The sequence below is a fragment of the Panthera leo genome, chromosome B3, assembly GCF_018350215.1.
Source record: "Panthera leo isolate Ple1 chromosome B3, P.leo_Ple1_pat1.1, whole genome shotgun sequence".
Classification (NCBI taxonomy): Eukaryota; Metazoa; Chordata; class Mammalia; order Carnivora; family Felidae; genus Panthera; species Panthera leo.
The window spans coordinates 57,939,468-57,951,932 of record NC_056684.1 but is presented as its reverse complement, the minus strand read 5'-3'; the positions used below and the strand labels follow the sequence as shown (position 1 = coordinate 57,951,932).

Sequence of the window (12,465 nt, the reverse complement as noted above, 5' to 3'; positions counted from 1 at the left end):
CTTGAGGAAGTCACTTACCAGCTCCCTGGCTCGATTTTATCATCTGTAAAATGGAGATGATAATGGCATCCAGGTCACAAATTAAATGCTTGTGTAAAGGACTTAGTAAATGTTACTTATCAAAATAAAGATTTTATTATAACATTAACATATGTATGTAGTAGACACTTTATAAAACACAGAAAAGCGGAAGAAATCAAAATCACCCATTATCTTACATAACCATACTTAACCTTTCTCCCTGATGTTTTGACGTTCAGACTGCTATTCCCTGCCCCTCCCTACCACATTAAATTGAGTCAGTCATAAATTCACGTTAGTTAAAACTGGGCCCCGAGCCTTCCCTGGCCAATGTGGAGTCTGTAGTTTTTTCTGTAACCAGGATGTAATCAGAGCCAGTCCACAAACCACTTAACTGAGGGTTCACCATATTAGGAATAAATATGTGAGAAATACTTGTGTAAAGGTTTTTTTTCTTTAGCATTATTAGTTATTTCCTTAGTCTGGAATCCCAGAAATGGAAATGCAGGGGCAACGGCTGAGAAATGTTACTTTCTAGAAGGGTCACACTGATTTTAAACTTCTAGCTACAGTTTATGAGCCTGCCCCACTTACTGTGGGCACCCAAATCCGCCCCCCTCCCTCGCTTGGAAGTTGTGTGTTTGTGGGGGGCGGGGAGGGGGTGGTGGGGTGGGTACCCAAACCCTGGAATAGTTAATTCTAATTAAAATCAGCACTTGGCTCCTCCTTCCCACTAGGTTGATTCTGCCTCCTCCAGAGCCTTTCTTGCTTCCTTTTATGTCCTTTCCCCCTCTTGGCTTTGTTTAATCCCCTCCTGTAGCCTTCTTCTTCTTTTGTTGGGGGAAAATCATATCATTAAATCATTCCCAGTAAGAAGTTAGTGACCTCAGCAGCTGGAAGTGTTATCCCCCAGCTGTGTTTGCATTTTAATAAAGGGTTGTTGAACCCAGAGGACTAAACTTGATGGTGAAATTTGGGCCACGGAATACCCAGAGAAGGTGATATTTTTGAGTCTGGGCCCTTCACCTGTTGGTAAGTAGGTGGCATCCAAGGTGTAGGGCCCCTTCTGTGGATGGGGTGAAGCCAGGGCCAGTTTCTGAGAAGCTTTCACTTTCTCACTGCCACTGCACTAACGGCTCAGCAAAGAGACACCTTTGCCTAAAGGTAAAGTGTGTCTCTGGGGGGAACTGGGAAGGAGAGATTGTTTACTGAATTGGATATAATAAAAGACCAGTCAGCAGCATGTGCAGATTCTTTACATAAAATATAACTTTATGATACCAGGCAGGGCTCCTTTTATGGCCTTTTAATCATCGAGTTGCAATTACCAAGGGTGTGGAGGGCTTTTGCTTATGTGCAGCCAGTGATTTGATTACACTGCATGTCCGTGAGCAGGCGGAGCCACGAGGCCTCTGAGTGGGGCCAACAGCCCCATTTACCTTGCTCTGAACTCCAGGTTGCAGAAGGTGGGTTTCTTCTGGACTGTTTCTGTTCCATCAAGATCTGGGGTGCCCTTTATGGCAGGGAATTGTACAGGTGTCTCTTCGTGGACTCCTACATCTTTGATGGGCTCAAAGGTCAAAGAAACAGCTGTAGAGTGTGCCTGAGAGGAGAATGGGTGACACCCTAGGTTTATGGATGGACAAGGATAAGCGTTGGCTAATTATTTTTATGATTATTATTATTTTAAGTTTATTTATTTATCTTGAGAGAGAGAAAATGAGCAGGGGAGGGGCAGAGAAAGAGAGGGAAAGAGAGAATCCCAAGCAGGTTCCATGCTGTCAGTACAGAACCCAATGTGGGGCTCCATCTCATGAAATGTGAGATCATGACCTGAGCCAAAACCATGAATCAGACACTTAACTGACTGAGCCACCCAGGCGCCCTAGTGTAGGCAAATTATTAGAACTTAAAAGGTAAGTTCTAGTTCAAACAAAAGTCCTAGGGGTCCTGAAAGAAGGAGGGAGAGTAATAGAAAGCTTAGCCAATTATTAACTATCAGTGGAGTGTTCCCAGGAGACTTCTGACCACAGCTGGATGGGAATATAAGGGTCTTGAGAATAGATGGTGGGAACCAACTAGAGCTGGTCAGATGCCAGCGCCCCCTTCCTCCCTGAAAGAAAACGTTTTAGTCCCATAGGGTCCCTACCTTACGCACGGCCTTGTCTGCTCCTTTCCAGCCTGAAGATGACCCCATTGGCCACTGCGGTGTCTGGTCCCCGGGCCCGGCTTTTTGCCTGCTTCCTCAGGCTGGGTACTCAGCAGGCTGGCCCACTTCGGCTGCACACAGGGGCCAGCCTTGCAGCCAAGAACTACTATGAAGTGCTGGTACTGGGTGGGGGCAGTGGCGGGATCACCATGGCTGCCCGCATGAAGAGGAGAGTGGGTGCAGAGAACGTGGCCGTCGTCGAGCCCAGTGAGGTAAGTGTCCCTGTTCTGAGTACGTGAGTGTGTGTGCACATGCACCTGTGTGTTCAGGGGTAGGCCGTGGATGGCTGTCAGGCACTGTGTCGTCACGTTCCCAGATTAGTGCTTCTCCTTCTGGGCACAAAAAGCAGGCTGTCTAAAAGGACTGGGAGAAGGTGGAGAGAGGGAGGGAGGGAGGGAGGGAGAAAGAGAGAGAGGAGAGAGAGGAGGGAGGGAGGGAGGGAGAAAGAGAGAGAGAGAGAGAGAGAGAGAGGACAGATCTCTGGGCTGTTATGGTCTTCTTTGTATTAGTTTCTGAGCATTGCCATAACAAATTATCACAAACTTTGTGGCTTAAAACAACAGATTTATTTGTTCACAGTTCTGGAGGCTAAGGTGTTAGTAGGGTGATGCTCTCTCTGAAGGCTGTGGAGGGGAGAGGGAGTCAGTCCCAGGCCTCTCTCCTAGCTTCTGGTGGTCGTGGACCATCCTTGGCATGCTTTGGCTTGTAGCTGCTTCATTCCAGTCTCTTCCTTCATCTTCGCGTGGCCTTCTCTCTGTGTGTCTTTAGTGTCTTCGTCTGACCTTATTATAAGGACACCAGTCTTTGGATTTAGGGCCTACTCTAATCCAGTCTGACCTCATCTTAACTTGATTACATCTGCAAAGTCCCTATTTCCGAATAAGATCACATTCACAGGCACTGGAGGGAGGACTTGAACATATCTTTTTGAGAGAGACAGTTCAACCCACAAAAGCTTCCCAATTCCAACCCAGCATCCAGAGGAAAATCAGTGACCATTGTACTTTCCTTTCTCCGTTCTAGTCTGGAGAACGGGTGATGAGTTGAGCAGCAGGGAGGCCTCTGGGAAAGGTGTTAGTGGGTTTGGGAAATTTAAATGCGAAGGTTTACAAATAGATAACAAAGCAGAAAAAGGTAGAGATACCAGAAAGGAAGTTGGGAAGTGTTTGTATGGCACTATTTCATGCACAACATTTTAAGGTGGTCCTCAAAGCTTCAGCAAAGCTTCAGCAAAATGATTCCAGAGTTTTGGGGGTTTGACTAAGGTTTCCTAAGGTACTAGGTATGTACCCATTGGGGCCTGTGCCCTTGGGAGGGAAGCAAAATGGATCCAATGCCTGTTTGGTGGGGAGGGTAGGTCAAGAAAAGCACACACCTTTTCAAGAAGTCTCCCCAGTTCCTCATGCACTGCCTAGGGCTTTGTTGTAATCTCTGTTGTAATCTCTGTTGTAATCACTGTATGCTGTGATCTGAGAGTAGAGTAGAGGGGGTGTGCCCTACCATTTTCCTTTCTAAAGTGATTGATTCAGGATCCATGTTAAAAAAAATTTTTTTTAAATGTTTATTTTGAGAGAGAGAGAGAGAGAGAGAGAGAGCGAGCAAGCTGGGGAGGGACAGAGAGAGAGGGAGACAGAAGATCCAAAGCAGACTCTGTGCTGTCAGTGTAGAGAGGGACGTGGGGCTCCCACAAATTGTGGGATTGTGACCTGAGCTGAAGTTGGCCACTTAACCGACTGAGCCTCTCAGGCGCCCCTGGATCCGTGTTTTAAATCACAGTGATCTGAGAGCTCTGTCAGGGGCCTGTGGTGTATTATAGCTAAGCCATGGGCAGGTCTCCCATTGGGGTTACTCTTTGTATGAGGGCTCTTCTGAAGCAATGGGCACAATTTAGGAGGCCAGAATCCTGGCCTCCTGGTCCTTCCCCGTGAGGAAGTTTGGGACAGGAGTCTTTCAAAGGTGCTGCCAGGGGCTCAGGGGTTTGGTACTTTCCTTCCCGTGTCCCGTGTTGTGATTGGTGGAGCTGAGGCTTGTGTGTAGTCTGAAAAAGAGTCTGGGCTTCTATTTTTATTCCTTTTTCTGTTCAAGATGGAGTTGAAATCAGTAAGTTCTCACCATTGGAGGCGTCTGCCCCCCTCATCTTTGATCACATCCATTACTGGCTGTAGGGAGATTGCAAAGCCATTTTTCATACCCTCTTTACTGCTCTGTGGCTGGCAACTCTGTCCAGCCAGATTAAGGCGTTTTGACAGTGTTGAGAGTTCTTGGTCCCCCAGGCCACTCCATGAGTGTATTGGGGTTCTCAGAAGCCATTAGATCAATCTGCCCTTTGCCCATGAGTCTAGAACTTTTGAAACTAACTTAGATCAAGAGAGGACCATCTGAAGCAGGAGAATTCCAGGACACAGTGGGAATTTGGCATTGTAAGGTAGAATCTGGTGCCTACCGGCTTCAGGTATAAAGCCTCAGAGAGAAGAAGAGGGTGTACTGGGGCTGATAAGGAATGTGTGTAGTCTTCCATGGGCTTGGGAAACACAGCTGGAAGTTAAAGAAGTTTTGAGGGGCATCTGGGTGGCTCAGTCGGTTAAGTGTCTGACTTCAGCTCAGGTCATGATCTCGTGGCTCACGAGTTCGAGCCCCACACTGGGCTCTGTGCTGATAGCTCGGAGCCTGGAGACTGCTTCGGATTCCGTGTTTCCATCTATCTCTGCCCCTCCCCCACTCGCACTCTCTCTCTTAAAAATAAATAAATACTAAAATTTTTTTGTAATTAAAAAAAAAAGAAGTTTTGAGACTCCTCAAAAATGGTTATAAACTTTCCAGACTTACTGTAGCCTCCAGATGCTTCTAAGGAACCATATTTAGGATTCTAGGCTTGATTTTCCTTTATGTCTGTGTGCGTAAATGTATCCATCATGTATATGTATGTATGCATGTATATATAACATGTACGTGTTAAGCACCAAGTCAACTTTGAGCAATAAATAATACAATGGTCATGAAACATAGTTAATGGCTTTTTTTTTTTTAATGTTCTTGGCAGAATTCTTATGTTGGGTGACTGCCCTTCAGAGCTTAGCATAATGGGAGACACCAATGGAGGGAGGAGGCTAAACTTCTAAGACTTCTACTTGTGATGATCCAAGGGTTGGAAGGGAGTAACTGAGAGTCTAGCTCATGTGCCTTTAATTTTAACCCTTTTGAATCGCCAAATACTTTGCTTCTCAGAGACATTTCTACCAGCCAATCTGGACGCTGGTGGGTGCAGGTGCCAAACAGTTATCCTCGTCAGGCCGTCCCACCGCGAGTGTGATACCATCTGGAGTAGAATGGATCAAAGCCAGAGTGATTGAGCTGAACCCAGACAAGAACTGCATCCACACAGACAATGGCAAGGAGGTAACCACTGGGGTCCTTTGGCTTTTGTTAATCAGGGCTTGTGTTAATGCACAACAGTTACCAAGCTAGACAGCTTCGTAGAGAGAGAGCAACATATATGAATGTGTGTTCATGGATGTATGTGTGTTGATACAGCACGAGGTGGGAAAGCATGTGGTGACTGGAGGATGGGGTAGACAAAAGGACTGAGTGATGCTGAATAAATGAACAACTAAGACATGTGTTTGTTGAACACCCACTGTTGCTCTGTTGCCTAGTACAGTATCTTGCATCTGAATGTTTATTCAACAAATACTACTGCTACATGTTAAAAATAGCAGGCACCTCCCTTCTTTTACCTTTGAAACTGCCAGCTTCTTTACCTGATGGCTGACCTCCCAGAGGAAGGGGATGTGGAAAAATATCCATCCTAGTTACACCAGGGGTTGCTATGCCAGAGTGATAAGGGACTGTGTGAGTCTGGATTGTACCAGGGCTAAGAAGATTTTCTGTGGCTAGAGCTTGAGGCTCTCAAGTGTTCAGTACCATTTAGAGTCTCCTCCCATCACCCAGAGATCAAAGCCCCTGTGTTTGACTGAGGGGATGAGGGCGGATGGTGAGATGATGGGCTCAGGAGGCATCTGCAGTGTCACGTCCTCTTGTCTGTTGCCACGCTCACGGCTGTGGCAGGCGGTGCACTCTGGCATTTTCACAGAGCTGTAGAATCTGGAAGTGGGTGGGGATCTGAAGGGTTTCAAGTCCAATCCCTTCCTCTAAGCAGGGGCTCATTGGTGACAGGCATTTGTAACCCTTCCTTGGGTCATGGATCTTTCTGAACACCTGAAAATAAGCCCTGTCTAGAAAATTCACATTCATACCAAATTTTGCATTTAATTTCACTGAGTTCAGATTCTTTGTAGCTTTTTTCTAAACCCAGATCAGGAGTACCTGCCTTATAGCGTTATTGATCTTGGCTCTCTAGCCAGCCAGCCAGCCTGCTTGTCTGTCTGCCTGCCTGCCTGCCTTCCTCTTCCCACAAATAATTATTAAGTATATTTTCTACTTTGAGAGAGAGACTGCGAGCATGATTGTGTGTAAGCAAGAGGGGGAGGGGCAGAGAGAGAGAGAGAGAGGGAGAGAGAGAATCCCTAGCAGGCTCTGTGCTCAGCAGAGTCTGACTCGGGGCTCAATGATGACCTGAGCTGATATCAAAAGTTGAAAGCTTAACTGACTGAGCCACCCAGGTGCCTCTTTCCCTTCCCTCTCCTTCTCTCCCCTCCCCTTCTTCTTTCATAAGCTCTATGCCCAATGTGGGGTCAAACTCATGACTCTGAGATCAAGAGTTGCATGCTCTACTGACTGAGCCAGCTGGGTACCCCTATTAAGCATCTTCTATAAGCTAGATACAGATTTAGGCATGAGTGAACAAAAAGAAACAAAAATCCTTACTGTCCTTGATTTTATATTCAAGTGGGGAAGGGCATCCGATAACTAATAGACATAGTAAGTAAATTATATAGTGTGTTAGAAGGTGATGAGTATTAATGAAAATAAATAGAGCAGAGTAACTGAGATTGGGGCATGTGGGAGAGGGATTGAATTTAAAATGGGCTGGTATTTACATGTCCCAGGGTCAAGGAGCTCTCTGATAACAAGTGATCTGTCTCCATTTTTTAGACAGACAGACAGACAGACAGACAGACATGTTATATGAAATTTTTGCCTTTACTGAGTCAGAATCCATTTCTGTAACTACTTTCATACTCTTTGTTAGACCCCCAGGGTGTTATTGGCCTCAATAATTTCTTGTTCCTTGTTTTATCCTGTAGCCTGGCCAAGAATATCTTTTCTTTTCTGTGGGAGAATCCTTCAACTGTTTGAAGATGGCTCTTAGCATCTGTGTAAATCTATTCTTCAGGTAGATTTGTGCCCTGTCTCCACTTTCCTCAATTCTTTCTCCTGTTTTGTGGTCTCTGATCCTCTCACTGTTCTCTCTACCCTGCTTTGGACATCATCTGGCTTGTTAGTGCCCCCATGAAAAAGGTTGCCTGGAAGAATAGGCAACTTTACAGAATAGCCCAGAATAGAGTGAGATCATTCTCTCCCACAACTGGATATAGCCTAAGTTAGCATTTGCCTTTTTAGCAGGCAGTTACCACAATGCTGATTCATGCTGGGCTTGAGGTCAGTTCAAACTTCTGGGTGTTTTTCTCATATGAACCAATGTCAAGTCAGGCTATATATATATATATATATATATATATATATATATATACATACATACATAAATGTGCATATATTTACATACATATATGTACATGTATGTATATATATGTAGAAAGCCATATATGGATATGGAAATATGTAATGGATTAGAATATATATGTTCTATATATTACATATATGATATATATCATATTCTATACATAATATATATATATATATATATATATATATATATATATATATATACATACTTAAAAATTATTTATCTCTCCCTGTTGATGAACTTATTTTCTGTCTCTTTTGTCTGTCTCTAAGAGAACAGACAGAATTAAACAGAAGATTATTCATAGTTCACAAGTTTGAGCTTTGGGGCTCATTTCCTCTGCCAGTTCACTGCTTGTGGGGCCAGGGCACCTGTCCCTGACAGCATATATCACCTCTTTGGTACAGCAGTGCCTGCCTCCTTGATTAGACCCCTTCATATTACACGTATGGCTCAGAGTCCTCTGTGGTTGGGTTTGTGCATATCTTAAGAATCATAAACTTGTCCCATGTCTTAAGAATGAAAGGCACTGGTAGATGTTCTCACTTCTGAGCCTTAGACATGTAAGGCTCAGACTCTTAGGAAAGTTGCAGGTTTTGTTTTAGGGCTGGGGAAGAAATTGCCGTGAGCTGGCAGGACTTTATTCCAAGATTTTATTAAGTATGTTAGCCAGATATCAGAGATCTGCATAAAACATCTCATGGGGGAGATGTTGTCTTGTTGGTTTTAGTTCCTCTTCCCAATTTGCCTGGATCTTTTGGATTTGTGACTCTGTCATCCGATTAACATTTTTCCCCTAGCCATTATCTATGATAGATTCATTTAAGTTCAGGGTTTTAATTTGGTAAAGCCAAATCTCTGTCTCTAGAGAGCTTTTTCTAGCTTGCATCAATGAATCAACATTCTTCAGCAAATATTTTTTGCTAAAAATTTACCAAAATTATTCCATTCTTAGTTTACACTTCACTATTTTTTCAAGACTGAGTTGAAGGGATTGCTGAAATCCAGCCTCGTTGTGTCTCTGACTCTTCCCTGATGCAAGGGTCTCTGTCTGGAATGTGTCCCTTAGGCTCTGTGTGGGCTGGCCCTTGTCCTTCTCCAGACTTAACCTGATTCTGGTTCTATTCTCTGTCTCATTTCTGCTCCAGTAGATTTTCCTTTCATTTCACATGCCTTGGCCTCTTTCTTCCCAAGGACATTTTCACATGCTGAGTTTATCTCTTTCCCTAGCTAACTCCTACTTAGCTTTACCTTAGCTGTACCCCTTCAGGAAAGCCTTCCCTAACCTACTGGACTGGGTCAGGTATCCCCTGGAGACGCTATCACAGCATTCTGTGATTTAGTAATTATTTGTGTGATTATCTGGTAATACCTATCTCACCCACTAGGCTGAGTTCTTGGAGGGGTAGGAAATGTATCTTTCTTGTTTGGTGTTATCTGTCCAGGACCTAGCACAAGATCTGTCACATAGAAGGTGCTCTATAAATATTTGTGAACAAATTGTGTCTCAGTTTCTTTATCTGTATAAAATGGGACTAGTAATACCACCTCTACCTCATTGGGTTATTTTGAGGATTAAACGGATTAAAACATGTGAAGGATTAAAAAAATTTGTTTTAATGTTTAATGTTTGTTTATTGTGTGTGTGTGTGTGTGTGTGTGTGTGTGAGAGAGAGAGAGAGAGAGAGAGAGAGAGAGAGAGAGAAAGCATGAGTGAGGCAGGGACAGAGAGAGAGAATCCGAATCCAAAACAGAATCCAAAACAGGCTCCAGACTCTGAGCTGTCAGCACAGAGCGCCACATGGGACTCAAACTCATGAACCAGGAGATCATGTCCTGAGCTGAAGTCGGATGCTTAACTGACTGAGCCACTCAAGCACCCCAAAACATGTGAAGGATTTAGAGCAGTGCCCTGCACAGAGTGCATGCTCAAGAAATGTTACTGTTACTATGTTTTAAAGAATACCTGAAAAAAAGGAACAGGAAATTCTTATTAAGTACCTACTATGTGCCAGCATGGTTCTTGACTGCTGACTGACTGAAAGCAGTTTACAATCTGTGAACCTATGTTGGAGCTCTTTTCCCAAATCACTAAGAGACATTTGCTTAGCAAATGAGCCTAGAATTTTGCAATGGAGGACATCCTATCTACTAAGTTATTAGTATCAGAGTTTACTGCCCCCATTCCCCTGTATAAAATTAGAATATTTGCCTGTATTTAGCCTTCTGGCAATGTCTACACTGTTCACTGTCATTGCTCAAAAGTCTTGTCTACAAGTTTTTGAAATTCCTTAGGATTTAGATCATCTGGCCTCAAAACTTGAATTCATTCAGAAGGCTTGAGGCTTTCTTTTTGTTCTTTGCTCTCTTAGGGTTTATTCTCCCTTAATGATTTTTTTTTTCATAATTTTAAACTTGACAGTTACTAGTCCTTAAAAATAATCAATATTATGCTCTTATTAGACAGTCAGGGCAGATACAAACCAAAGGTTTTTCTTGTTGATAGTGTTCATGTTTTGCCTGTAGATCATCACCTCCCGCTCCGACCCCATGTCCCATCTGACCTCACATACCCTGAAGACTCAACATAGTTCAGTCAGGTAGTTAATGGGCCTGGTACACTTTCCTACAGAACAAGGAGTTTCAGGGCACAGCTGTCATGAATAGACAAATCATATGGAGGAAGATGTGTATATTATCCACTTTGAAAAATTATATATTTCATAAACAACTGAAACCATCCATCCATCCACCCATCAAACATTACTGAGTTCCTCACTTTAATTTAGTGGCTGTGCTAGATTCTAGGAATATAAAGAATAAGACCTAACCTTTATCTTCTGGGAGTCGTCAATGTAGTGGAAGGAGACATTACTCCTATATAATAGCACCAGTGCTATAATGCATCATGTACACCACACTAAGAGAGCTCCCAGAAGGAGCCAGTGGGGAGGAATCATTGGAAGGCCTCACTGTAGAGGTGACCTTGGAGCTGAGCCTCCTGGATCCCAGGGCAAGACCTCTGCAGAAGCTTGCTGCCCATGGATCCCCAGCCTGAGCCAAGCACTCTCTGGTCTTGGAGTTCTCTCTCTTCAATTGTGACCTGCTCCGCTCGCTGCTCTGCTTCTCCATTTAGTACAAGATTGTGATAATTAATTACAATCCATTTCTCCTTTCTGGGCTCCTGACTTTCATTACAATCATTCTCCACCTCTAGTTTTCAGGGCAAGTCCTATTTCTTTCTTTCTTTCTTTCTTTCTTTCTTTCTTTCTTTCTTTCTTTCTTTTTCTTTTATGTTTATTTATTTATTTTGAGAGACAGAGAGACAGAGAGAAAAGGAGAGAGAGAATTCCAAGCAAGTTCTGTATTGTCAGCACAGAGCTGGAGGTAGGGCTCGATCTCACAAACCAAAAGATCATGACCTGAGCCAAAATCAAGAGTTGGATACTTAACCGACTGAGCCACCCAGCTGCCCCTGCAAGTTCTGTTTCTTTATATCCTTTTTGCTTACACTCTTCTGGCCTCAACTTGTCTTCCTTCTGATCTTAAACCCACATTTCCATCATGATAAATATGGATACTTTGCCCTTGGCATGAGTGATCACAATACCCATGTTTAAAGAGGGAGCTTTTAGGTTATAAATAGATCATTAAGTAAGATCAGGTACATTATATCACATTTTTTTCCATGGCCCTCAAAAGAGCAGTTTCTCACAATGTTGGTCCAATCCACACGACAGGTCAGATTTGCTTGGGATTCACACATCACTCCATAGATTTTAAAGAAAGTTGATTGTCTTTTAAGATGAGGAAGTGATTCTCCCACCCCTCAGCATGAGAAAGTGTTAATGCAGGCACCATACAAATAATTGTGACTTCTTTGTGTCGCTGTCCACTATGTAAAAATACAGGAGTCTCAAGCCCTTGCGGGGGGTGGTTATACAATACAGTACCTGCGAAACAGTGAGGTGTGAGGTGACAGAGAATGGCAGACATGATGGCAAACTGGAGTGTGCCTCCCTCCCTGTGCCCTGCCCATCAACCACAGCCTCAAGGCATACACATTAAAAAATGGAAACATGATGGTGGCCACACAGGGGTGGGGCTGAGGGCTGCCGCTCCTGGGATCCTGGTCTAAAATGTTACTGTTTTGTGTTGCAGATCTCCTACAAATATCTTATTATTGCTCTTGGAATCCAGCTGGACTATGAGAAGGTACTATTTTAAGATTTATTTATTTACTTTTGAGAGAGAGAGAGAGAGAGAGAGAACACAGGGGAGGGGCAGAGGGACAGGGAGAAAGGGAGAGAGAATCCCAAGCAAGCTCTGCCCTGACAGTGTGGAGCCCACCACAGGTCTTGAACTCAAGAACTGTGAGATGATGACCTGAGCTGAAATCAAGAGTCTGACGCTTAATGGACTGAGCTACCCAGGCACCTGAGAAGGTACCGTTTTAAACTACTTCTGTGTTACACTGGCCTACTTATGCTAAGATCAAATGCTGTATTTAGTTGCTTTGTATTCGTTTTGACAAGAAACATTTCTAAGGGATCCTCTTAGTTTTGTTTTGTTTTGTTTTGTTTTTTTTCTT

At 43.7% G+C, this 12,465-nt stretch overlaps 1 protein-coding gene across 2 annotated transcripts in view; it reads left to right on the top strand.

The window, feature by feature from the left end:
* SQOR (sulfide quinone oxidoreductase) overlaps positions 1-12,465 on the top strand; it is a 48,783-nt gene that overhangs the window by 18,866 nt on the left and 17,452 nt on the right. For both annotated transcript variants that reach the window (XM_042942129.1, XM_042942130.1), the window contains exons 2-4: positions 2,202-2,442; positions 5,456-5,626; positions 12,036-12,089. In XM_042942129.1, coding sequence (XP_042798063.1) covers positions 2,209-2,442; positions 5,456-5,626; positions 12,036-12,089 — 459 coding nt within the window. In that variant the 5' untranslated portion in view covers positions 2,202-2,208. The remainder of the gene's footprint in view (positions 1-2,201; positions 2,443-5,455; positions 5,627-12,035; positions 12,090-12,465) is intronic.